Source organism: Acromyrmex echinatior, chromosome 12, assembly GCF_024713525.1.
Source record: "Acromyrmex echinatior isolate Ae372 chromosome 12, ASM2471352v2, whole genome shotgun sequence".
Lineage (NCBI taxonomy): Eukaryota > Metazoa > Arthropoda > Insecta > Hymenoptera > Formicidae > Acromyrmex > Acromyrmex echinatior.
The window spans coordinates 5,362,932-5,390,389 of NC_141863.1; the positions used below are offsets into that span (position 1 = coordinate 5,362,932).

Consider the following 27,458-nt stretch of genomic DNA (forward strand, 5'->3'; position numbering starts at 1 on the left):
CTCTGCACGGAGTAGTTAATTTGGTCCCGTCCTCTGAGTGATAGGCGAATGCAAGGGTGGCGGTGGCGATGGTGTGGTTCGAGTGGTGAAATACCATAACTTTCACTCTTTCTCCCTCTCTCGCCCAGGAACTACCGCCGAAGAATAACTGTGACATCAATGTCGCTGTGTCGAGTTTGAGTCATTGTGTGTTCATCTTCTATCATCGCAATCCCAATGCAATTCGAGTGAGTGCGCCTTCTTCGTATCTTCATTAGTGACGTTTGGATCGAGTTGGTTAATCGGTTACCGACCTCAGTGACCTCAGGATACGTCCATGAGGTTTCGGATGCAGCGATTTCTGAACAGATTGCCGCTGTTGTCTGCGTCATCGCCACCGCTGTCGTCGCCGTCGTCGTCGTCGTCGTCGTCGTCGTCGTCGTCGTCGTCGTCGTCGTCGTCGTCGTCGTCGTCGTCGTCGTCGTTGTCGTCGTTGTCGTCGTCGTCGTCCTCGTCGTCGCCGTTATCGTCGTGGTGGTGCGTATTGTCGTGCCACCACCGGCCGTGATCATCGGCGACGACAGGCAGCAGCAGAGGTTGTAAGGAGAAGAAGGAGGAGAAAGAGGAAGAGAAAGAGAGGGAGGAGGAGGAGGGTACGTAGCCGGGCGTTCAGGATGCAGCATGAACCTCGGTGCCCCGCTAGGGAACTGGGAGCTCGCGAGCCTCGGCAGGGGGACTACGACGACGACGAAGCGGGTGTTGTTCAGGTGCTTTCGCATCAGGTCCTCGATACACGCAACGTCGTCGCGCGCGTCGAGAGCTGCCGTCGCTGCCGGCGTCGTCGCGCTCACTCGGAAGTGGCGCACAACACCTGGCACAGCGAGGACAGCAACAACAGCAGCAGCAGCAGCAGCAGCAGCAGCAGCAGCAGCAGCAGCAGCAGCAGCAGCATCAGGGAGAGAAGGCATCGCCAGGTCGACGAGAGACACAAAGTGCAAGAGGTGCAGGTGGCGTGGCAAGAGGAAGAAACGGAAGCGGAGGTGGTGGATTATTACGAACGCGTTGCGTTGCCGTTGTTGCTGTCGCCGTCGAGAGAACTCCTCGCCGGTATTGTCGTCGTCGCCGCAACCACCGCAGCAGCCGCGACTGTCGCAGTCGCTGCCGTCTCGGTCGGCCGTGGTACGTTGGTCCAGGGGAACTTCTAAGGGCCCCGCCAACCTGGGCCGCTCAGGCAGGCACCTGGGCGACTGGTCCGGGATACGCACGAGCGGGGCTGACATCATCGAACAGCGGGGATATAACCCCGGTAAATGGTCGCTCGCCGACAGAGCGACGAAGTGGACGACGACGTGGATTATCGTGGCGCGAGTTTGCTTATTATCGCGGAGACGATCAGGGACGTGTACGAAAAAAGAAACGGAAACGAAAGGAGAGCGGAGATCACCCGTCCAGGAAGGCATTGACGTGTATCGCTGCACGGAAAGGGAAAGTGAAGAAAATCTGGTACGAGTTATCAAGTGGTGGAAGAATATCTCCGATATATCTCCGAAGGAACACTTGGAAACGAAATCGCCTGAGCGATCACGTTGCGCAGCGTTCCTCAGCGCGTCGTGTCTCAGCAGACGTACCGGAAATAACGGTAGCAGCTGCAGAAGCAACGTCGTGGGTCGCGTCGCGAACGGCGTTCGGGGAGCAGAGTCACGAAGAGTCGAGTGTCGGAGAGCAGAGCGCGTGCCGAGAGGCGGGCCTCAGATTTGGTGGCAGCGATGCGGGGCCTCCTGCAGCAGCCCGGCTGCGATACGGATCATCTACGCCACGAGTCCATCGCGAGTCATCTATTTCGTCATCAGTCGACGTGCACGATATCGAGGAAAAGGAGGCAGCGGAAAGATCAATCAGTTCTGGTGGAGGAAGGCGAAGCACATCGCATCGTACAGTTACGAACGTGCACGTCAAGGAACGTCGACGAGGAGGTGCGCGACGACGACGGCAGGACGTCGGGGACGTTAGCGTCCCCGATTATCCCGTCGCGCCCATGCTGCTCGACTCGTTCGGACTCACGGGACCACCTACGTCGAAAAAATGGAGAAAAGAGAAGAAATGGGTGCAGAAAAAGGAGAAGAAGCAGAAGCTCTGGTTATCGTCGTCGTCGTCGTTGTCGTCGACCTCGTTCGTGGAGTGCGTACGGTCCGGTTGTCATTCGTATACGTCGTCGAAATCGTTCTCCAGGTCGATTCGCGATCGCGTCATCGACGACGTTGGCATATCCACCGCCGCGCAATACCATCACGAAGCCCGACACTTCCAAACCGGGCACGGACCCGATGAGAAAGCCGGAACTGCCACTGCCTTTCGCATCTCTCGCGATTCCGCTTCGCACGGCGTGGTGCGCGCGCGCACATGTGATCGCCACGAGGATCACGAGGACGATAATGAGAGCGACGCGTTGCGCGCGCGGACGCGCATACTTGGCGCTGATTGTCCGTCGCCGCGACGACGGACACCGCGAACAGCAAGAAGAAGGTCAAGAAGAAGACGAGGGAACGGAGCGATCTCCGAGGAAGAGCCCAATGTGGCTACCTCGGCCGTTTCTTTCGTCGACGTGCATGCTTACACTGCCTATAGCGATGACAGAGACGATGATGACGATGGAGAAAACGACGGTGACGACGACGATGACAACGAGGGACATTGCGAGCGAAAGAGAATCCACAGTGATGGGTCCAAGAAGGACCACGACGAATACGAGGAAGATGGAAGCAATGACAGCGCGCATGTTAGTGTCTCGGATAATCCGCGCGATGAATACAAACATGAAAACGAGTCTCGCGAGAACTACATCCACACCGAGGGGAATACGAGTAGTGGTGTATCTAAGAGTGATCAGTGGGCATCGCAATCTTCTTCGTTTAATTGGAAGAGGGATCGCGAACGTGTCGATGGCTACGGACGCGAGTACCTGACAGTGGACGAGGTGTTCGATGGACAAGGACGAAGAAAAGGAGAATGGTATAGTGAGAGGAGATGTAGCGATAACACTGCCTGGTTCCAAAAGCCAATTACTAGGAGAAAAGGAAGAGGCGAAGGAGGAGGAAGAGAAGGAAGAGGAAGAGGAGACAAGCCGCATATACGCAGGAGCTACTACAGGTTGCTGCTGTTCGTGTTATATCTTCTGGCGTGGCCTCTATTGTGCTCGAGCAGTCCCTTAGGTCACCTCGCTTCGACTTTCGCGCAGAACCCGACCCTCGCGCACACCAAGAATCCCGCACAACGGGGTAACACTACGCCGCCGGACATGTTGTTCTCGTCGTCGACGGTCATCGAGCACCAATACAAGCATTCGCAACAATACGTTCAGGGTAGCGATTACAATACCGATAGCGAGCGTCATCGTCATCATCAGCAACAGCAACAGCAGCAGCAACAGCAACAGTCGGATCAAGAGAAGCCCGACGAACAGCGGCACCCCTACAACGAATACACTTGGGAGGTGAACCAAATGAATCCCTGGTTGTCGGCCTGCGATCTGGCGGGACCAGCGCCGACCGATCTTCAGGGTAGCTGCGGAGCACCTCCACCGGAGGTGCCCAAGTACTGCCCGAAGCTGTGCAAAAACGCTTCCGAGATAATGAAGACCTATAATATGAAGATAAATAGGGGGGTCGAGGACGGAGGCGAGAGCGGCAGTCAACATGGCGATAAATATAGCACCGATGAAAAGAAGGAGGAGAAGGAACAGTGCCTTTTATATCTCGAGGAATCGCACAAGAAGATCATCTGTCAAATGAAGAAGAATAATCCAAGTGATCTGCTGCTTCGGCTGCGTCTACGGCACTGCTGCGAGCACGCGGTGTTCAACGCCCTGGCGCCGGGCAAGGGCGGTCCGCTTGAGGACGTGCTAAACGGCGGCAAGAAGTGCGATGATGCCTTGGACAAGCTGTTGCTCGTTGATGCCCTGGCCGCGAGGCTGCATTGCGAGTTCGAGGAGGTACTGGCGCGCTACGATTGCGCCCAGCCGTACTCCGTCATCCACAACTGCACCCATTGCAAGGTAAAAGGCCAATTTCTACATATTCATGATGTGTGTGTGTGTGTGTGTGTGTGTGTGTGTGTGTGTGTGTGTGTATATGTGTGCGCGCGCGCGCTCGTGTGTGTGTGTGTGTGTGTGTGTGTGTGTGTGTGTGTGTGTGTGTGTGTGAGAGATCAGAATCGTTATTTATTAGACGCTCTGAAATATCCTCTAAAGCGTATATGCATTTCTACATAAAAGAGCGAATAGCAAAATTGATCGTAGCCATAGTAATCGTAGCCATAGATACAATAAACAATAATAGAAATAAACATAAAAATAAGAGAGAAAAAGAGAGAGAAATTTTGAAATTTCACATAAATTGCTTTGTCAATTTAAATTGGCATTGATAGCTATGTATAAAGGCATTAAAACGAAACGCGCAATATTACTGAATTTAAATGTTTGACAGTTTTAGGATTCCTTGCACAAATTCAAATAGAAAATATTCTCTGTATTTTCATATTTCATATTTCATATTTCATAAACATTAATTTTGTAAATTTGAAAATATGTGAATATTAAATATATTATTTGTACACACATTTATTATATTTATTACACATGATAATGTTTTAAAGAAAATTATTGCGTTCTGTGGAAAGTCATAAATTTTGTCATGAATAATTTGCAACGTTTTTCATGCTTGAAAGTTTGAAGTTCAAGTCTGTTGTATTTTGTAAAAAGTTGACAGAAAAAAATATATGATATGTATTTTGGACAGGAATTGAGATATTAATTACTTTTATCTATCATTAGTAATTTAATAAACTTATGATAACCTTTATTTCCGTTATACGTAAAATATCCTATGTCCCATTATAACTTGTATGAACAATGCTTTGAATTTCTGCCCAGAATACAGCTTTGTAGTTATTATTATATAGATGTACAAGTTATATATTTTAAACCTATTGAAAGACACATGTTTGGTATTTGTGACTATAATTACATGGTAAAAATTATGGTTAGCAGCTCTATATTTACAGTTATTATTATAATGTTAATAATAATAATACAATTTTATATACCAAAAAAAATACGTAATATAATTATAATTCATAGTCATTTTCGGTGCCAATTATGCATTTTTTTTGTAAGAACTACATACTTAAATATATTAAGTGAAAACTTAATGGACCGAGAAATATTCAACACAAATAAATGAAAAGGCGGATCTTGATGTAATAATAATATTTTTCTGTGAATTTTCTAGTTCCACGAAAACTGCGCACTAATTATTATCTGTCAGTTTTGAAACACAATTCTAGACTGAAATTAGAATACGTAATATCATAAAATTAAAATGACAAGCAATTTAATATTACAAATGCTAATAAGCATCTAAAAATATCTACATAATTTATTGCAAAAAAATATCACTCAAATTCTTTGAATCCCAGTTGAGACTTTTTTCACAATAAATTCTTTTGTTTTAAAGATACTTATTAACATTTGTAATATTAAATTGCTCGTCGATTTAATTTATGATATATAAATATAAATGTCATTACTAATATTATAGCAATTATAAAAATTATAATAATTACAAAAATGGAACTCCTAATTATTATTATTGTACCATACAATTAATCCTGAATACCAAACACTTCTCTCTCAATGTGTAGTTTCGAAAAATCTTGTTACTATTGCATCAGTTATATTCATATTTTGCCGAAATTTACAATCGATATCGTTAGTGCCATTTTCGTAATACACCTCTCGTATGCAGTTACTTGTGAATAATTAAACGATTAAGAGGCGTCAATCCGTTCATTGATTAGAACGCAAAGGAGTTTCGCGCGACTCGCAACATTCGGCGTGAACGAAATTATTGGAAATTCTCGCGGTGTGTTTCCGGGAGTTCATATTATGTTCGTGTCTAATGTAGGGCATAGTAAATTTACTCGCAGTATTTCTCCATGAGATCTCTTCGCAGAGAGAAAGAGAGAGATACAGTAGACGGCTTTGCAGTGCTTTACGCCATTCACCGTTCAAGCGAACGCGTAAATTATGCGAGGCATTACATATTATAATTTGATATAAGGCATTCAGTTGAGATTAGAAATCCCGCGGAGAGATTCCTCAGGCTCTCTGCTCGTCTCTCCGAGAGATTTCTCGCCGCGAGCGTCTCTAAACGTACCAGATCTTCCTCGTCTCTTTAGACATATAAATCTGGAAATGCGCAAAGTCACAAGCAGTCACGCGGTTAACTTACAACCGTGACATGAATACTTACAACTGCTATATTTGGAGGGCAACCCATATTCTCAAACACGCGCGGATTTAAGAGGGTCCAAAAGAGAAGATCCGAGATTTTCTCTATCCTTAGATTTATAGATATATAGCTAGTGGCTATAAATGTCATTCCGTGGCGTCCAATTGTAGCGAGACGAATTATTCGAGTCTGTCGATAGACATCCCGGTATCTACGACAGACAGGACTAATTTCTAGATGGTGAATGGTAAATCGTGGGCGGTTTGCCTTAGAAAGTGAAGTATTTTGTCGTTGTCGTTGTCGTCCTCATCATCGTCTCCGTCGTCGAATGAGTTAACGAACAAGTGTTTCTCTCTCGTTTGACCGATAACACCCGCGCATAAATTGCTCGTTTAGTAACTCGTGGTCCGGTTCATTCAACAACCATCGAAACTATTTCCAACCGACAGTATGTCCGTCTTTCTTCGATTCTCGCGTTGTTCCCGTTATCATTGTCTATACGAGAGCTGCAGAGTTCACGCGACAATTCCACAATGAGGCAATAACACGAGAGTGCATTATGTGCATGGTTTACACGAAGTTGCATCAGAAGAGTCACCGAGTGTGGATTTAATAGGAGGCTACAACTTTTTTAGCAATCGTTTAGTTTTGTTTCTACATTTTCTTATCCTTCTTCAAGGAAACCAAAAATTATCATAATAATGATGCTACACCTAAGAAAAAAATTAATACTTGAAATAAAGAATAAAATCTTTATTCAAATCATTACGAAATCAAAATCGTTACAAATTATTATTCTTCAATTATTTGAAACTTAATTTGGATCAACAAAATAATTGAAGCACAATTTTGTAACGATGTAAGTAATGATTTTATTAAATTTATTTCACACCAATTTTTCCTTCAGTGTAGTATTGTTATTATAATAATTTTCGATTTTCATGTAAAAAATAAATAAGACAACGTAGTAATAAAACGATCCCCGAATGGTCACAAAAAAGTGAAAATTATCTCTCTTTCAGTTATAAACAAATATTCATAGTCAGATCTTCTATTCAAGATCATCTAAGTGCAGTCTTAAGAAGTCACGAATCAGAAGGCTGTATTAACGTCTTAAGCATTACTTAAGACAGTCTTGAAATAAGAACGAACTATATGAATATCGTCCACAGACACAGATCTGAAAATAATTTTTGTTGGTCTATCAAAATAATTACGTAGAATCTTAATAATAATAAGCAATACTGCAACAAGTTTTGATATTTCAATTTCCAATTTGAGTATCCTATACAATTATTTTGATAGTCCAATAAAATTATTTTCAGATCTGTATCTAGCTAAATTTTTAGATACTCCAACAAAACCGTTCGTTCTATGTGCTAAATAGGTTAATTAATTTTCAAAATTATAGAAGTATCAATCTAAAAAAAAAAATTCTGAATATGTGCCACACCAAACAGGCGTTTAGAAATTAATTCAACTATTGTTACTAACCAAAGGATCTCGAGGGATTGAGAGTCATTTAACTAAGGATACACTGAAAAAAAAAGATTGGTTGCTATAATAATTTAGATAATAAAATATGACATAACATTCTTACATGGTTGCAGTAATCAGTTTTTGTAGCAGCAAATTTTTAGTTGCAATAGCCTATCGAAATTGTATACTGACATTGCAGATAGACTAACATAACTAAAAATTTGCTGCTACAACCAAAAACTAGTTGCTACAGCCATATAAAAATGCTATGCCAGATTTTACTATCTAAATTGTTGCGGCAATCAATCTTTTCTTTCAGAGTACCATTCCATTTGACGTTCGTTCGCGAGTATCATTTCATTCTTGTTATTTATCAAATGTTAAACAAGGACAAAATAATGTTCGCGAGCGTTGCGAACGCCAAGTGAAACACAGCTTAAGAAAAAAAACTGTTTCAGCCTGCAAGCTCCGCGATTCATGATCAACATCATCCTCCTAGTCGTTAATTTCATCATAGACTCAAATCCATATTTTTTTCCGTGCCCGATTGCTATAAGAAACGGCCCAATTACACATTTATTGATTCGCGTTCGGTGTCTCTCGATTGCGTTAATTAATATTCGTCCTATCGTCAGTTGATACAATAAGGGTATAATTAGGATAAAATTAGATAAAAACACGTCCGACACGTTCGCAAAAGAAATAGTAACGGATACCGCCAATAATTGTACATTGGAAAAATTAATTGCGTTGTTTTGCCCCATTGATTTCCGCGATTTATATATATATATATATATATATATATATATATATATATAATATATATATTCGTGCATTATACAATTTATCCGCTCCAATTTTATCTCTTTACCTCGCGCGATATCATTTCGTTAGGTACTATACGAAAAATATATCTGAAGCGTTCGGTTGTGGTAAATACGATCCTCGTTCGTTTAATTCAGTTCGTTTGTTACGTGAGATCGAGACGCGGATTGATTTCGTCGGTTTCGAGACGAGACCACATCGCTATTGGCAAACTACATAGCGACGTGTGTAGAATGCGTCCGCAGAACGTGAACGAGCTGCCTCACAATCAACGCTAATGAGCGTTTCCAGCGGAAAAGCGGTGCTCTTAAAAGTGGATTTAATTTATCGTTGGAGCTTCTCCTTACTCCCATCTCTTGTCTCGTTTTCCCTTCTCCTAGAAGATCTTATTTCCTACGAACGACGCTCCTCGAGTAAATTTGTCCAAATTTACCTACTGACATCTCTGCAAAACACAGCCCGACTAACGAGGAGAATCTCATCTCGGATGATTGTTTTATTCTTGACGTGAATAGAACATCTGTTACGACTATGCGGGAATTATATTTTGTCATGTCGTTGCCGTAAAATTGATATAGAAATTGATATAGAAAATGGACACAATTATTCTATATGAAAACATAGAATCCGTTTCTGAATAACGCTATGCATTATCCTTTAGCGTATATGTTAAATATATCATATACAAAATTATCTATATTTTATACAGAATATGTAATTAATGTTAATAATATTTTTTGTAACAATTTCAGCTACAATACTGTATAATTATTGAAGATGACTCAAAAGCATGAAGTTGAAACGTCTTAAATAATATTCAATAATAAATTTGAATACACATGTAAGCACTTTTTTACACATGAATTAATTGTTAGCTCTGATTGATATTTTTAATTCTATGATTTATATTCTTTAAAGCTTTGTATGTCTTTTGTCAATATTTTTATAGCACGTCCAGAAATGAAAATAAAAAATCCTAAATCGTAATGTGAAATAAAATTTCAATTATATTACACTTTTCTGAAAATCTTAATGATCATTAGGAAATAATGATTTCCGAATTATAAATATATAATTAAAGATAATTTCGCATAGAATTTATAAAATTAAACTCGTAATTATTTCTATTATATGAGTATCGATTTATAATTTGCAATAGATTTTCGTAATGATATAAATTTTTACCACTTAGGTTTTAGAAATTGAAAATGATTCTTTATGTGTAAGTACTGCGCAACTTTAATTGATACGATAAGACAAATAACTAAGTTTATAAATACACATAAAATAAGTTGTTCTTTTTAGGTAAGTATTTTTAGGAATGTATTTTTTTTATTTAAATATTTTTTATTTAACTATTATATACAGAAAATATTATAATCTTAATCTTTTTTTAAAAATTAAAATTTATTTTATCAAAAAGAAATCTGCAGAGATTAATTTATTATTATTACTTTTTCTTTTTTTCCTCTCTAATATTTTATACATTTTGAATAAATAAAAAAATAAAATTGTGATTTTAATGTATAAAAAAATAAAATTAATCTTTTGCAGTGACTTAATTTTCTTAATTTTCAAAATCTTAGTTTAGGATTTAGTAATAATTTCTAGAATGCATTATTAAAGCATCGTACAATTATTGGACACTCCGTATATCATATTGCATATATTATCAACAAAATCACGCTCTTTTTTTTTAAATAAATTTAACGTATAAGCATAGTTAATTCCGCTTCTTCCAATCAAACTTTGATAGTGAACTGAACTTTGAAGGCACGATAAATATATATATATATATATATATATATACATAAATAATCGAAAACAGTATGTATAGGTATATTATATGTATAAAATTTATCACTCAACCATCTCATTTCTTTAATTGCAACACATAATATTATACATTTCCAAGTAATCTCGAAGAGATTATTGTCGCGCCTCGTATCTTTCACTTCATAAATATCGTCTCAGACATTAATTAACGCGCTCGATCTCGAATAAGATTTTGAAAGTATCGGAAGTACTTACTTGAAATCCGACGAGAGTTTGCTCGGGTTGCTCCAAGTCGGCATTCGTTGTCTCCATGATGTTGACGGGTCCATCAAAACGGAAAGTGCACAGTATCTTGCGATGATAATTCATCGAAATCTAAAGCGAAAAATATTCGGCGTAACGTTATTTTCAAGCGTCGTATATTACGCGAATAACAATGGCGGGGCGGAGGGGTGCGGCGAAACAGTTGACTAGCGATGTTGTTTGTATGGTGCGTCGCGCGCCGCGTCAACCGCCATACCTGTTTACGAAGGTAACCGCGAAAAGGTCACCGCGCTATCATTCCTGCGCATTCCTGTCCCGACACTCAAACTGACGCGTAGCAATTCGCCGTGTGCTATTGTACGTAATGTTATAACGCGAAATGTGATACGATAAGTATTGCGTGAATATCAGAAAGATGCATTTCTCTACTAACCGTTTTATTGCTTACCTACGTGACTAACAGTGAGTGATTCCTGCCATTTGCGCGAACGTGTCGAGATTGCATATAGGCCGGTATTCATTAGTCCTGAAGTATAGTAGATGTAATAAGTCTTAGGCTAGAATTGAAGAATGAAATTGAAGATTGAAAGATTGAAATTTGATGAATCAGAATGAAAGGAGCCAAAATTTCTTTCTCCTTATTGGTGAAATTTCAATCTTTAATTTTCGATCTCAATCTTCAATGCATAGTCTGATTCCGACTTTAGGGTGTTTCCTCATGATCGGAATTTCCGTACCAATCAGAGGCTGCGTTTCGTTGCATGCATAATGCGCATGAAGGGTCATTTTATTCTTATTGTAGAGTGTTAAATAAGAATAAAATGATACATTATACGAGTTATGTGTATAATGGAATGCAGTTCGAATTATTTTAATTTAGCATTTAATTTGTTATATAAATAAATCAATCTGAAGTATCGTCCCATGGACACGAAAAATAGAATCGAAAAACGGAATCAGAATAAGATGAAAGCCCTTTTCATGAAACCAATGCTTAAAATGCACCTATTGTAGATCCGGATTTTAGCTCGTTTTTTATTTTAAGATCGTCTTAAGCTACATTCCAAAATGTTTTTTTCGAGGAAAATTTTACTCTAGATATAATAGTAAAGTAATATCCTACGATGCTAATACAGGGTGTTCGGAACAGACAACGCTCGTGAGGCAGGTAGAGGACTAAAGTCGAAAAGTCCTCTATCATTTTGCAATTTTTGTAATAACTAACAAGATATTAATTATTAAAAATTGTTGAATATTGATCTTCAATAATTTTTTTCTCAGATACTATTAACTTTACAGAAAAACTGCAAGAGACAAAAATTGTTTATTTTCTTCTCATAAAGTTCTGAGAATTTTTTGAGAATTTTTTAATACTGTAATAGTATTTTCTCATGTTGGTAAAAATAGTTACCAATAAGAAAATGCGGTACTAAAAAGTTGATAAAAAATTCTGAAAAAATGTTTAGACTTCTATGAGAAGAAAATAAACAATTTTTGTCATATTCCAGAGATTTTAATTGAGTAGCGAGTTTTTAATGGGCCTTCTATAATAAGCCATTAGTCATAAATTAGAAGCTAAAAATTGATGACTGTGATTGGTCAATTTGTAGCTTCTGACTTCTGATTTATGACTAATGGCTTATTGTAGAAGACTGATAACGTCTCGTCACGAATTGTTTATGACTGTTTCTCGTAGAATCTTTGAACTCGAGCGCATCTGCAATAGCATTGTTCGTCAATTCGGGAGTTTTCTTCGTATCGCGGACGCGAAATGAAAAGCCCATATCAGAAATTGAGATTGGATTGGAATTTAACCAATCAAAAGAAGGAAAACCAATATCAAGTTTAGCAAACTTTGCTTTGATTGGTCAAATTTCAATCTAATCTCAATCTCAATCTCTAGTTTGATACTTGAAGTACGTGAATGTTGACTCGTGTAACTTATGCTGAATTCACACCGTGTATATCTACTGACGACGTCCGATATCCAATAGGAGAATGTGTTTCTTGAGACAAAACTGTCGCTAAATTAATATAAACTGAATTTTTTTATTGGGTATCGTCGTACATCGAGATGTGTGCAGGGTGAATCCAGTATTATGTGACGATATTTAGCACATATGTTTGTACGCGAATTGTATGATTTAAGTGTCGACTGGTTTATCGGATGTTATCTTGCAGAATTTATACGTTCAAATTATCTACATTACAGGCGTGTCTCGATTTCGAAATCTCTTTAGTATCTCGAGTATAAATTTATTGACGATTTATCCGCTCCTGGTGAAAATAAAAATCGAAACATAAGTCAAATGTAAAAAGAAGTGAAAAGTCGAGACAACAATTAAACCTCTTATATTTCATTGTTTTAATTTTTACCATCTATCCATAGAAAGTTAATACTGGAAAGCAGTGATTAATTATTTTGAGTGATAAAAGCATCGCTTTTAAGACTCAAAAATAAGTAATTTTCAGTATTAAATTGAATTTTCGTAAGAATAGAAACTTCGTTTACGCTTCTATTACTCTCTCCTTATATTCGACTTAAGTTTTGCGCACAATGGAGAAAATATTAATAACAAGAATAAATATTAAATATTACAGAAATAAAAAAATTAGAATAGAAATTAATCGCAATGGATACAAATAAGATCTATTATATATCAGATTTTATTCGTATTCATTGTGGTACGATTAATCTTTATTCCTCATTTTTTTTATTTCTGTAATTAATATTTATTAATTACTGCTAATATTTATTCCGCTGCGCATAAAGTGCGCTTATTTTCCAATCTTTGAATATATTTCGTTTTATATGAATGCGTATAATGTATTCATTTCTTCTCTAATATTCGACTAATATGAACAGTAAGAATAAAATAATACATCGTGCGCATCATGCATGAAATCGAACGTACCCTTTATTTTCGCCAGGACGCTTCATGATTGACTGCCAACTTGACTCGCGTTGTACATCGCGCGGCGTCGGTGTGAAGTTGGCAATGTTCGAATATTTCGTGACACTTGGGACGTTGTAGTCACGAAAGCGGATCGATTCGCGAGTCCAGCGCGACGCGTTGCGTTTAATTAGTAAGTGTATTCGTAATGAGCATTAAAATTTACGTCACACTATCGACAATACGTTATCGATAGTATATTGTCGACAATGTAATGTAAATTTAACATTTTTGTATCGGTTATGCATTAAAACGCCTCCGTTCGGGGCTCGTCATTCTGTTGGTTCGTGACGTCACGGGCGTCGAACGATTCGCTTTTTTTTATGCGACTGTTCTTCTTTCCTGTGTTCTATTTCCATCGTAATTACAATATATGAAGTGGGTGTCGCGCGTGATTAACAGAATTATTGTCGGGAGTGCCGTGGAAGAGTCGCGCAATCATCATATTGCTCGATAATCGTGTACGTAAATTGAACACGATCGTAATTAACCGCGAATGAGTGTGCAAATGCAAACTGACCTAACCTGAGAGGAGGACGAGGCCTGAGGAGAGGCATCGGGCAACGGCGGAGCAACCACAGGGTGAGTAAAATTTATTATATGTACATGTATTTATATACACATAATATTATGTTGTTTATTATATTATATTTGTGGTATTGAATGTTTATCCCCGTGTAATTGCAATTAACACTATGATCTACCATTGATTTATTTAAGATAAATTAAATAATAACGATAAAAGAAAAAAGTTTGTAACAAATTATATTTCTAAAGGAGATCTCTTTCTAAAATATTACAATTTTATTAATTTTTTTTTAATTTATATGATGATTTTCTTAATTACTTTTTTAAAGTATGTAACAAAGAGAGAGAGAGAGAGAGAGAGAGAGAGAGAGAATGTTTTATTAAACATCTTTTTTGAAAATTATTTAATAATTTTATTGAATGTCTTTTTGAAAATTATTTAATGATTTTCAAAGGTAGATAAAAATTCAATACATGCAATAGCTTTTTCTATGATCTTATTCTCTAACGTTGTAGTATAATTTGGATATATCTATATTTTACAGGTTCAACGCAATTTACAACTCCGCTGCTACGCATCGTTTGGTGAGTTTAAGTTGTTTTATATCAAATAATGTAATCAGGATTGGGAAAGTTACTTTGTAAAAGTAATTAGTTACTGCAATTTTTTTCTCTCAAACAGTAACTAGTTACCGTTATAAATTATCATAATTATTGTTTTGTAATTATTATTACAAAAAATAATCACCAATTCATTGAGTACTTTATTTTGGTCATATATTAAGGAATGAAACTTGATATAAAGTAACTGAAAGTAATTATTAAATTATTAGTTATTAATTATACCTAAAAATGTAACTAAACTTTAAGATAAGTTACAGTTATTGAAAAAAGTAACTCTAATTGCAACTCGCTACAAATAATGAATCACTTCTCAACCCTGAATATAATATATTTGAGTCTTATTTTATAAGACAATTTGTGATATATTGATGCAAAAATATATGTGTATAAGATATTTATAAAGGAAGGAATATTACCTATAAATAAATAAAATAAAAGTAGGATTATGAACCAATTGATTACATGTACATAATTATACATGATGTATTTCTATTAAATCGCCATGTACTTATTATTTTACCTAGAAATGTATTTGTAAAAATGAAACAAAGTTGTTTTCGTTTACTTTTGTTATCTATTATATGATTCGAGGTTCACTAAAAGTTTAAAATTAATTGAAAAGTGAAGTGGAAACAGATTATATTACATATGTCAACTTTTTAAAAAAGATACTTAACATAATAGGAAGAGTAAGAAACAATATTTTTTGTGAAATATTATATATGTATGCATGTACAAATTATATTATTTCATGTCACTTTGATTTTCCTAGTCACATACCTTTTTTTCATAAAACACAAATGGTAAGGTTTTCATGTCGGGATTAATATTGTTAACGTGTTCGTTCATTAGTCGCGTCGCGTTCAGTGATATGCACGTGCAAAAATGACAAAATTGTTTACAGACGACTGTACTTTCGTATATTACATTCGGCAAAGCGTTCACACGGTGACATTAATAAAGCTCATCTCTCATCCGCTCTCGTCCTTCTCCCCTGTCATCCCCTTTTTATCCTCATTCTCGTTTTGTAGGAGCCATTTGCGATATATAGAGAGATCCGTAGTAGTATCCTTCCCTCGAGCAAAAATCCTATTATGGACCTGATTCTACCCGCGCCGCCATCTTAAAAAGATGAGAAAATTATGATATAAACTCATATAAACCGGTATTGGCGTCGCGGAGAGGATATTACGTGTGGGTTACGTGCCTAGTGGTAGTCATATTTATCACTTATTGAATCGACGGGGTGACCAGCAGAAGTCCAATATAATCCTACAGTGCTGTATGTGTATAGATCACTGTTGTCAGTAAACAGTTGGTTACTCCAACGTACGTTTTACCACGATATTTTAACGAAAGTATATATTTTAATATCGATTAATGGAGAGATATTTTATCAACTTGAATCGTCAAACAAATTATTCTCTCTATACATAATAGATTTAAGCTATAGAGATTCAAAACAAATTTATTATAAAAACTTACGGGAAAAACGACGATTTTGTTGGAAGATCTAAAACTTTGCTGGCTGCAGAAAAATAATATTGTTGAACTATCAAAATAATTTTATTGGAAACTCAAACTGGTTGCTAGAATATCAAATTTTTTTGCAGCATTGCTCAACATTTCTTAGTTTCCAGCATAATTACTTTGATGGTCCAACAAAATTATTTTCAGGTCCGTCTCTAATAAAATTTGTTTTTTTTTTTATTAGCTACAGATCTGAAATTGTTCTTTCTATGAGAGTCGAAGAATTAGTCTGCAAAGATACTCTGCAACCGATTTCTACATGAAATGTAATTTTTATTTAAAGAAGCTTCTGCGCGGATAAATAAGCACAGTGCTTTCGCGACGTTACAGACGAAGTTCATTCGAGATAAGTTTATGCGCGTATTAAGTAGCCGAAGTTTCTTTCAAGAACGTACTCTAAATGCATATAACTGTTCAATTTTTACCTCCCGCTGTGAAATTTCAACGAACTGATTTAAGTACTTTTATTGTTCAGCACGCAATAAAGTTGCGTTGTAAAAGGGTATCGCGGTGAATGATTTTATCGGCGAAATTCAATTACGGAGCACAGGTCTAATCGGGGATTGAATCTCTAGTTATTTCTTAACTTATGCCAATATTTTCAAATCATGCTTACCGTCCAGCAAAAAACTTGCGAGCTGCGTTTTACAAATAATTTTTATCTTGTAGAAATTTTAGATTGGAATTTTGACTGAAAAACATTAACACTGGAAAAAAAGTTTAATGCATAAATTAAAATTTTGGCAGATTCAACCAGAGAGGTATAAATCAGACATCTATGGTTAAATTTATTAAACCTTCTAATCGAGATCATCAGTAATTCAATTATGATAATCAGAATTTCGATGATTGGAATTCATTTTGTTTGTATTTCTCGTTCAAGCAGAATATTTTTCTTGATATACTTACTTTGATGTACAGAAAAAATGATTTTGTTGAAGTCTCTCTAAATTTAGGTAGATATTTGAAAATAATTTTGCTGGACTCTCTAAATATTAGGTGTTGGAATTAATTCGTAGCGTTTTTAATGAAAGAATGTTATTTATTTCACATGAGCATTAAAAAATACATTAATGAAAGTACTTCCCATCACTTGTAAAACGCTACGAATTAATTCCAACACCTAATAATTATGTAGGAAATTTAAACAATATCATAAAATGTTTAGAAATTCTAATAATCAATTTAAGCGTCCTACATAATTATTTGAATGCTCCATCAAAATAATTTTTTAATCTGTATGTAGCTAAATTTTCAGATACTTTTTATCTACGAAAAAAAAGCAAAACTTTTTTATGTAGATAAATTATTGATATCAATCTAACACGTTGCGATACTTTTGAAAAATTTTCGGATGAACATTCTAGTGAGTACTGAAGGTAGTTCCGCGATCCAGATAATTTTGCGGGTAGCTTATTAGTTAAAGAGCAGCTAAAAATTAATCGAAGCCGCACGCGCGAATGACAAAGGTTTTTGCACGCGGATGGCAAAGGTCAAACAGCGAATCCGTTCAGCCCTATATATACATCTATGTGCCTTTTTAAAATAACTCGTCGCATCCGAGTGGTCGAACGATTATATATAATGGATCACAGACATTCATAGACTATTCTCCGGTAGTTGGGCGGCAACTAAATCCGCGTGCAAGTGGCACCTAAAAATAAAAACATATGCGAGGATAAGACGATCTCGCAATCAAATTCTAAATGGAATGATAATGTGAATCGATTTTAATGTATTCTCGCCGAGTTATTCCTAAGTTTATTACAGCTTCTCTTCCCGCGTTTCGACTAGCAAATATTAAATTTTGCCCTCGAAAGAGCTTCGAGTAACAAAATAAATCACGCGGTTAGGAAATTCTAAATTAGAGTTGTACTAAGATTATTAAATCAATAATTAGAGTGATATTATTAGAGAAATATAATATATGAAATATATATATATATATACGATATGGAATATCTATTATGTGCAGTTTTACTGTTTTGTAATTAATTAATCTAGATTAATTACTAGATTAACTAAATTAATATAATTATTATATGCACGGAGAAAATGATTTTGCTGAAGTATCAAAAAAATTTAGCTGGACATATGAAAAAATTTTAGCAATCAGTTTGAGTGTTCTACCTAAAAATTTTGATGGTCTAACAAAATTATTTTCATATCTATATCTGGCTAAATTTTCGGATCATCGGCTTCATCAAAATCGTTCTCTCTCCACGGTCGCACGATTCACTTGGTGTATCTCTCTTTTTTCTGCCTTCCCCCTTTTTTTTTCTTTATTTTTGTATAATTTGTGCATAGCTTCTATCTTCAGATTTTATTTGTAATATTATTTGTAATATTATTTTTGATTTATTATTTTTATTATTTGTACAATTTCTGTTAATTGTATATTTTTCCTTTGTTTTTTCCTCTATTTACTTATCTGTTCTCGGAGGACTTAAGGCCTTTTTTGATAGTAGTTCTTTATAACCACATATTTATTGCTATGTGTATTTTTTGTTCAAATTCAGTAATTATAAATCTTTTTGGAGAAAATGTCAAACAATTTAGTTTTCTTTACTTACGTTATCGATTCTTACATTATCTTTATTAAAATATTTGTTGTTAGTATTTATTCTTTGTTATACGAATTATGTCATTTTTTAAATTAATTAATATAAATTAAATGGGTCTTATACAAACCCACTGTGTTACAGATTTTTGCACCTAAATTTTTCCTAGAATTACAGAATATAAATAACCTTCTGTCTATCAGTCTCCTTTTCTTTCTCTCTCTCTCTCTCTCTCTCTCTCTCTCTCTCTCTCTTTCTCTCCCTCTATTTCTTTCATTTCTAATTGAACAACAGTATCTTTTATTGCGTTTGGCAACGGATTCGATGACTATTTTCGCAAAATGCGAGTGCGATTAATCTCTAGTTCTCTCGCGCGTGAGCGTATCGTATCGTTTACGAGGCAACGTGAATACGACGTTGTCGACATGAGATACGTCGATTGAGATGCGTAAATTGGTTATATGAACGAAGCTACTTGCACATTGTAGGATTGCTCTTCACATTTCTGGAACGATGCACGATGATTTCAATCGAAAAAACCTCATACGTAAAGATTTTCCAATAGATTTTATTGCTTTTACAAAATTGCAGTTTTTCGTTTTGATTTGACTTAATAATCAATTAATTCAACAACATGCGTTATGGTGATACGTGTTATCGAATTAGAAATGTATTATCGAATTTTTTTTCTTTGTTCTGTATCGATTGTGAAAAGGGATAAAACTTTCTCTTCATTGACGACGGCAAATAATAAGAATTTCCACATATAATTGATTAGAAACGCGAACAAAGGAACAGTGAAAATTGAGAACGGGCTTTTAGGAGAGATTAAACATTACGTACAATCGAATAATGTTACACGTATCATGTATCGTACAACTAAGTATGCAGCTTAGAATAGCATGGAAATTAACATCTTTTTATGTTAGATGTATTTTATTATCATATTTCTCAAATATTGTTTCTCTGAATCGTATTGAAATTTGAAATTGATATTAGTCAATAAATTGATATTAGATGTCTCTCTTAAATTAAATTTTTAAGTAGTTAATATTTTACTTTAGGAGTTTATTAATTTTATTATAATTTTAAGCTTTATGATAATTTTTCGTAGAGCATTCCAAAACTGGAGATAAATATTTTAAAGACATGATAATTTTCAAATGAAGATGTTGAATTTTATTATTATCAAAGGCATGAAATTTGAGAGTACCTTTATCATCTGATCATCTGGTTATTCCTGAGCGTGCATAATTCTAGCTCTGTTATTCATAATTTTCAAAACTCTTCTCATTTGTGAAAACTTATCGTTATAATATGTGGCAATAGAATAGATACATGATTCTGTAAGAATAGTAGATTTATTTATTTTAAATTAAAATAAATTTAATTTAAATTAATCCTGCTTAAAAATGAGTAAAATGTAATACTTTCTGTTTAAAATAAAATTGAAATTAATTATAAAAGAAGTTATAGGAAAACGGGATTATTAAATATGGTGTGATGAAGTAATTTAAAACAATCTAATTATTTTTGTAATTAACGATCTGTTATATAATACATTACAGATAAACTTCAAATTCACGATAAATCAATAGTCGTTATCGTTTTTTTTTCTGATGTTGATATGAATTAATAGTTGTGAAACATTGTGAATGTAACAATCCCATAATAAAGGATTCCATAAATATAATATTAGCCATAAATATAATATTAAATATATTATTAGAAAATTCCTGATATTATCTTTTGAACATAAGTCTGGACGTCCTCTGGAGGCCTATATTGTATGAAATATTCGAATATTAACGAAACATCTATTAATTAGGCCCAAAAATAACGTCAACAGTAAAGAAATCATCTGCAAAAATGTATTATTCATGGAATTTTAAATTGTTTATACATAAGCTTTTTTTTAGAAATTCATATTAAAATCGGAATTTTTAATATATTTTATGTAATGTACAAATTATGTGCACGGATACAAAATTTCTTTGAAATAAAATTATTTATTTTGCAAGAACAGAAGATCTATAAAATAGCCTAACGCTATCACAAACGATAAAAAATGTAAAAAAATTTTATTATTAATTTGTTATAAAATATTAATTTAGTACGACGTGCCAATTTCACAACATATAATTATTTTCACTATTTTAATTAATTATTTATTGATCAAACAAATGATATTTCACGATAATTCGCGAGTCAGAAAATATCATCCACAACAAAAGAAACTTATTTAACTTGATATTTTTTAAAAACACAATTTTACAAATGTGTAAGTATTGTTAATATGACAACTTTTGTTTACTCACTTTTTTTTATCGTTTTTATTCTTTGCTTATTTCTCACGATTTGTTTGAAAATATTTATTTATGCTCAAGCACACTGTCTACTTCGTACTGTCCGTTACGGATGTCGAACGTTGTTCGCGCTATACTGATGTTCGCAACGTTGGAATCATTTCATCCTTGTTATTTATTAAGTGTTACACAAAGATAACAAATAACACTTAGCATTATGAGCCAAGTGGAGAACATCTATAGACATAGTATAGATAGACTGAGCATGCGACACGAGACATGCAAGAAAGAAGGAACATATTAAAATTTTCATTATCTTTCTAATGTAGAATAGTAAATAGAAAAAAGTAGCATATTTGTTTAAATATCTATGGATACGTCCCCTACTTTCTTCTATTAGAGAAAGAACAAAAAATTCAACGTGCCCTCCTTCTCGCACGCACAGCAAATTCTTTGTTGAAATACGGTATGCTCGGTCTATTTTAAAGCTCTAGAATACTATAAATACTAAAGTAGCGCATTCCTTTGATCTGAGCCGAAATGCCGACAGCTTTTCTATTATAATAGTTATTTCGACCGCCATTTCGATTTAATGTGTAATTCAATAAGCGCTTAGTATTATTGAGATAGTAGGTTCAAAATGAAGAATCTATGCCCTACTTTGATATCTAGAATTTTAGTCTATTTATATATATCTACGAACACAGTCAAAGAAAAAATACTTAATCTCAAGCTATTCCATATATACTAAGTGCATCAAGTACCAAGAAGTCACTAGGCAATCACATTATATAAATAGCAATTTATAATGTGAATGGCTGCATTCAGCAGAAAAAACAGCTTTGCAACTGTTGTAAAATTTTTTAATACGATTGAACTTGCTCTTAGTTTCTCACTGGATCTACATGTATAAACCAATCATATCAAGAATTTTACAATTGCAAAGCTGCTTTTTCTGCTGAACACAATCATTGATTGGACCTAAAAGTAAAAATCACGTTTGACTGGCGATTGCACTACTAGATGCAAACACTAATATTGACAAATTTTAAATATTTAAACATAAGCATTCTAAATAATGTAAATAACAACAAATGTTTCAGTCTCAATTACATATGGTAATAAATCGATATTCTCGAGTTATTGTTTTGGCTCTACAATAATTCTAATAATAGATGTCTACATAGCTTTCATATTCTTTATACTTATATAATATTAGTATTTATTCTTTTTTATACGAATTATATTATCATTTCACTGTTTTTTGAAATTAATTAACATAAATTAAATGGATCTTACAAACCCACTGTGTCACAAATTTTGGCTTGTCCCTAAGTTTTTTCTAGAATTGCAGAATACAAATAAATATCTTTTATCTATCAGTCTCTCTCTCTCTCTCTCTCTCTCTCTCTCTCTCTCTCTCTCTCTCTCTTTCTTCCCTCCCCTCTATTTCTTTCTCTTCTAATTTAACAATATATCTTTTAACGCGTTCGACAACGGATTCGATAACTATTTTCGCGAGCGCGATTAATCTCTAACTTTCTCACACGTAAGTGTACTGCATCGTTTACGGGTCGTGCACGATATTGTCTACGTGAAATACGTAAATTGGCTATATAAATGAAGCTACTTGCACATTGTAGGATCGCTCTTCACATTTCTGGAACGATGCACAATGATTTCAATTGAAAAAGCCTTATGCAGGGATTTTCCAGTAGTTTTTTGTTTTGCAAAATTGCAGTCTTTCGTGATTTTTGCATGATATGTTTTGATTCGACTTAATAATCAATTAATTCAACGATTATAGTGATTCGTGTGTTATCGAATTGGAAATGTATTTATCGAATTTTTTTATATATTATTGAATTTTTTTTCTTTGTTGTATATCAATCGTGCAAAGAGATAAAATTTTTTCTTCGTTGACGTATTGTTAAATACGACAAATGATAAGGATTTTCATGTATAATTGATTAGAAACGCGTACAAGTGAACGGTGAAAATTGATAGCGGGATTTTAAGAGAGATTAAACGTACAATCAAATAGTTTTACATGTAATACATGCAGTTTAGAATAGTATGGAAATTAACGTCCTATTATGTTAGATACGTAATTTATTACCATATTTCTCAAATATTATTTCTCTGAATTATATGAAATTGATATTAGTCGATAAATTGATATTGATGTCTCTTTTAAATTCAATTTTTAATTAGCTAATACTTTTTATGAAGTTTATTATAGCTTTATGATAATTTTTCGTAATAGAGCATTTCAAATCAGAAGATAAATTTTAAAAACATGATAATTTTCACAATTGAAAATGTTATTATCGAAGGCATGAAATTTGAGAAAGCACCTTTACACTGATCATCTAACCATGTCTGACCGCGCGAAATTCTAATTCTGTTATTCATAATTTTAAAACTTCTCATTTCTTTTCATTTGTAAATTTATTGATTATAATGTGTGGCGATAGTATAGATATATGATACTATAAGATTAGTAGATTTATTTATTTATTTATTTATTTTAAATTATAATAAATTTAATTTATTATAATTAATTTAAATTAATTCTACTTAAAAATGAGCAATAGGACATAATAAACTATCTCTGTTTAAAATAAAATTGAAATTAATTATAAAAGAAGTTGTGTAAGGTGGGGAATGAGATTATTATGTTAAATATGGTATAATGAAATAATTAAAAATAATCTGATTATTTCTTTATAATTAGTTCATTACAAAACACAATACAGAAGAACTTAAAGACTGTATGATGAACTTTATGATGAATCACCGATTTCCATACTGATAGAGATGGTTAATCCTACAATGAATATCCCCAGAGAAAAGAATAATATTTGTAATATTATCCATTGAATATAACTCTGTAGGACGTCCTGTGCAGGCATGTATTGGATCAAATATCCGAATGTTAACGAAATACCCATTATTAAGCCTACAATAAATCCCATCAGGATAGAGGTCATCTGCAATGTTATTCATCGAATAACATTTTAAGTTGTTTATACGCAGGCTTTTTTTATAAATTCATATTAAAATAGGAATTTCTAATATATTTTATGTAACGTACAAATTATGCGCACAGACATGAAATTTCCTTGATATAAAATTATTTTGCAAGGACACAGTATCTATAAATTAGCTGAACGTTATTACAAAAAATATTAAATATAAGATTTTGTCATTAATTTGTCACAAAATATTAATTTAGCACGACGACGTACCAATTTCAACATAGAATTATTTCCGCCATTGTAATTAATTAAATATTTATTATTGCTCAATCAAATGATATTTCACGATACTCGCGAGCCATAAAATATCGTCCATCAAAACAAAAGAAACTTATTTAACTTGATATTTTTTAAAACAGTTTTACAAATGTATACTGTTAATATGACAACTTGTTTACTCACTTTTACAATTACTGTTTCTATTCGTTGCTTATTTTGATTTGTTTGAAAATTAAACCGTTTATATTCAAGTACACTGTCTACTTCGTACTGTCCGTTATGGATATCAAAGGTGTGCTGGCGCTCCACTAGTGTTTGCAACGCTGGAGTTATTTTATTCTTGCTATTTATCAAATGTTAAATAAGGATAACAAATAACGCTGAGCATTATAAGCCAAGTGGAGGAGATATCTATAAACATAGTACAGATAGACTGAGTATGTGCCGTGAGACATGTGCAAGTCTATCTACGCTTATGGCAGACACATCCCCCACTTTCTTCTATTAGAGAGAGAATAAAAAATGCAATGTGTTTCCTTCTTCTCGCATGCATTGGTCAGCAAATTTTTTATTGACGTGTGCTTTGTCTATCTACATATATTATGAACATGGCTGGAAAGAAGAAGCTGGAAGAAGTTTAATCTTGAGCTACTCGATATATACATATATATTAAGTGCATCAAATACCAAGAAGTCACTAAGTGAAATAGCAATTTTAATATGATGCGTTCAGCAGAAAAGACAATTTTGCGACAGTTATAAAATTCTTTAACATGATTGATCTTGTTCTTAGTTTCTCACTGAATCTATATGTATAATCCAATCATATCAAGAATTTTACAATTGCAAAGCTGCTTTTTCTGCTGAACACAATCATTGATTGAACCTAAAAGTAAAAATCATGTTTGATTTGTGATTGCGCTACTAGATGCAAATACTAATATTCAACAAATTTCAAATATTGAAATATAAGCATTCTAAACAATATAAATAACGAGAAATGTTTCAGTCTCAATTATATATGATAATAAATGAATATTCTCGAGTTATTTTTTTGTTCTACAACGATTCTAATAGATGTCTATATAGCTTTCATGTTTTTTATACTTGATATTTATTTTTTTTTTGTACGAATTATATTATCGTTTTATTGTTCTTTGAAATAAATTAACATAAATTAAATGGGTCTTACAGACCCAGAATCAGTAACTGTAGTAGAGATTTTGGTGTGAGCTCTTGAAGGTTAAACGGCGAACGTGCAGTGCAGGATTGTTCCATTTCAAAAGGTCGCACTAGAAGAGTTTTACTCACTGCAAACTACTTCATTACAACCTTGGGATTATAGCTATGTTCACATAATTTTCTCGCGAAACGCATTCCCTAGCGGCTTATCGTTCCAGTTTCATCGTGAGTGTCATAATTATCGTGAAAATCCTAGTTTCCGACATATGTCGTCGAGAATTATTCTTTCTCATTCTTTCTTTCGGATGAAAACCGTTTTCTAGAATAGTATATACGCTTGTTGATTGTTTGAATTACAAGTTCGTTTAGCGATCCATTTGCTATTCCTTATAATTACATATTAATACATTTTTACAAATTACATATTAATATATTCTAACATAGATTTATTTTCTTGGCTGTAAACTTTTTTATAGTTATTTTATATATTATTCTACAAATGCATCTTTTATAAAAGGTTAGGTTTCTCTATTGCTTGCCACATTTTTGTGTAACACACATATTTCTGTATATTCCATATCTTATATATACATTTCTGTGTATCCCATATCTTATATACACATTTCTGGGTATTTAAATATTTAATATTAAATCTTTAATATTTGTTGTGTTTAGCAAATAAAGCAACTTTGCAATTGTTAAAAGATTTTCTGTTAAACGTTCGCTAGCGATTTTTTAAAAATAATTTTACTCATAGCACACGTTTATTATAATTTTAGAAACGTGTAACAAAATTTTCGAAACAGTTGAAAATGCAACCTGATGCGCTTCTACTGAACGCAACTACTATCTTTCAATTGCATTACTGCGTTACCATCTCTTGTTGAAATTTATGCGAAAGTTTACGATGCTGCCCGATCATGTTACTCGTGATATCAACAGTTCATTAGTTGATATAACTTAATTTCTCAGAAGAGAGATAAGTATACAGGAATTTGAAATATCTTCAACTAAATTTAACTATGATTCAAATTACATTTAGAAGGCGTACAATGTTAGCAGAATAAAACATTTTGTAGATATACTACCTTGTATTTTCATTACAGTGTCGTTCATTACAGTTCATTACACATTCAGATTTTTATAACTACTTTATATTAATTTTACGTAATAATTAAGAAAGTATGATATATTATAATCAAATTGTGAGTTAAAAGTATTCTATAGTTTCATTTCTACTGATATTATTAAGTGTAAATTGTTAAATTATTATGATATAATTATTATCATGTTGTATTCATTATAAGAAGATAACTAATTGTACGTAATTATGTCATACAAGTATAATTACTTAGGTATACACATAAGAACATAACTAACGTAAGTAAAGTAAGTAATTATGTATCATAAAATATAATTGATATCATGATTATAATGCTCGTAGACCTTACATGTTGATCAATAGACAAGTTTGGTCGTAATGTTCTTAATTGAGATCATCTTACTGTAAATAATTGCATTTATCTTTCGATTTATCGATCAATGCTATGTATGATACCCGTCGCTGAGACAAATGTATCTTTCATAGATACCGTTAACATTGTAGCTTCTCTTGTAACTGTCACGCAAATAGTAGAACAGACGCGTTGTAATCGTCTTATCGGTAATCGATTGTTGCACCTGCCTGCAGTTTGATAACCAAGTAACACGCAAAATGTTCTCTCGATAGTCTTATAACCATGAGCATTATATAAATATTCAATAATTTCCGATTGAATCGTAAAATAGTGATCTAACACAGGCATAAACTATATCATTATTATTTCAAAAGAATTATGCCGATTAAAAATAGAAAGAGATAAAAATAATATAAAAAAATAAAGACAATGGGCTTGATAAAATT

The 27,458-nt window shown here is 34.1% G+C and overlaps 2 protein-coding genes across 2 annotated transcripts in view; both read left to right on the forward strand.

Moving 5' to 3' along the window:
• Positions 1-605: 605 nt before the first annotated feature.
• Positions 606-2,080, forward strand: LOC147907764 (uncharacterized). The gene has a single exon (XM_087412022.1). The coding sequence runs from the start codon at positions 661-663 to the stop codon at positions 1,987-1,989; it is 1,329 nt and encodes a 442-aa protein (XP_087268148.1). The 5' UTR covers positions 606-660; the 3' UTR covers positions 1,990-2,080.
• Mid1 (calcium-permeable channel component Mid1) overlaps positions 2,015-27,458 on the forward strand; it is a 124,984-nt gene continuing 99,540 nt past the window's right edge. Inside the window, exon 1 of the mRNA XM_011062074.2 lies at positions 2,015-4,030. Coding sequence (XP_011060376.1) covers positions 2,015-4,030 — 2,016 coding nt within the window. The remainder of the gene's footprint in view (positions 4,031-27,458) is intronic.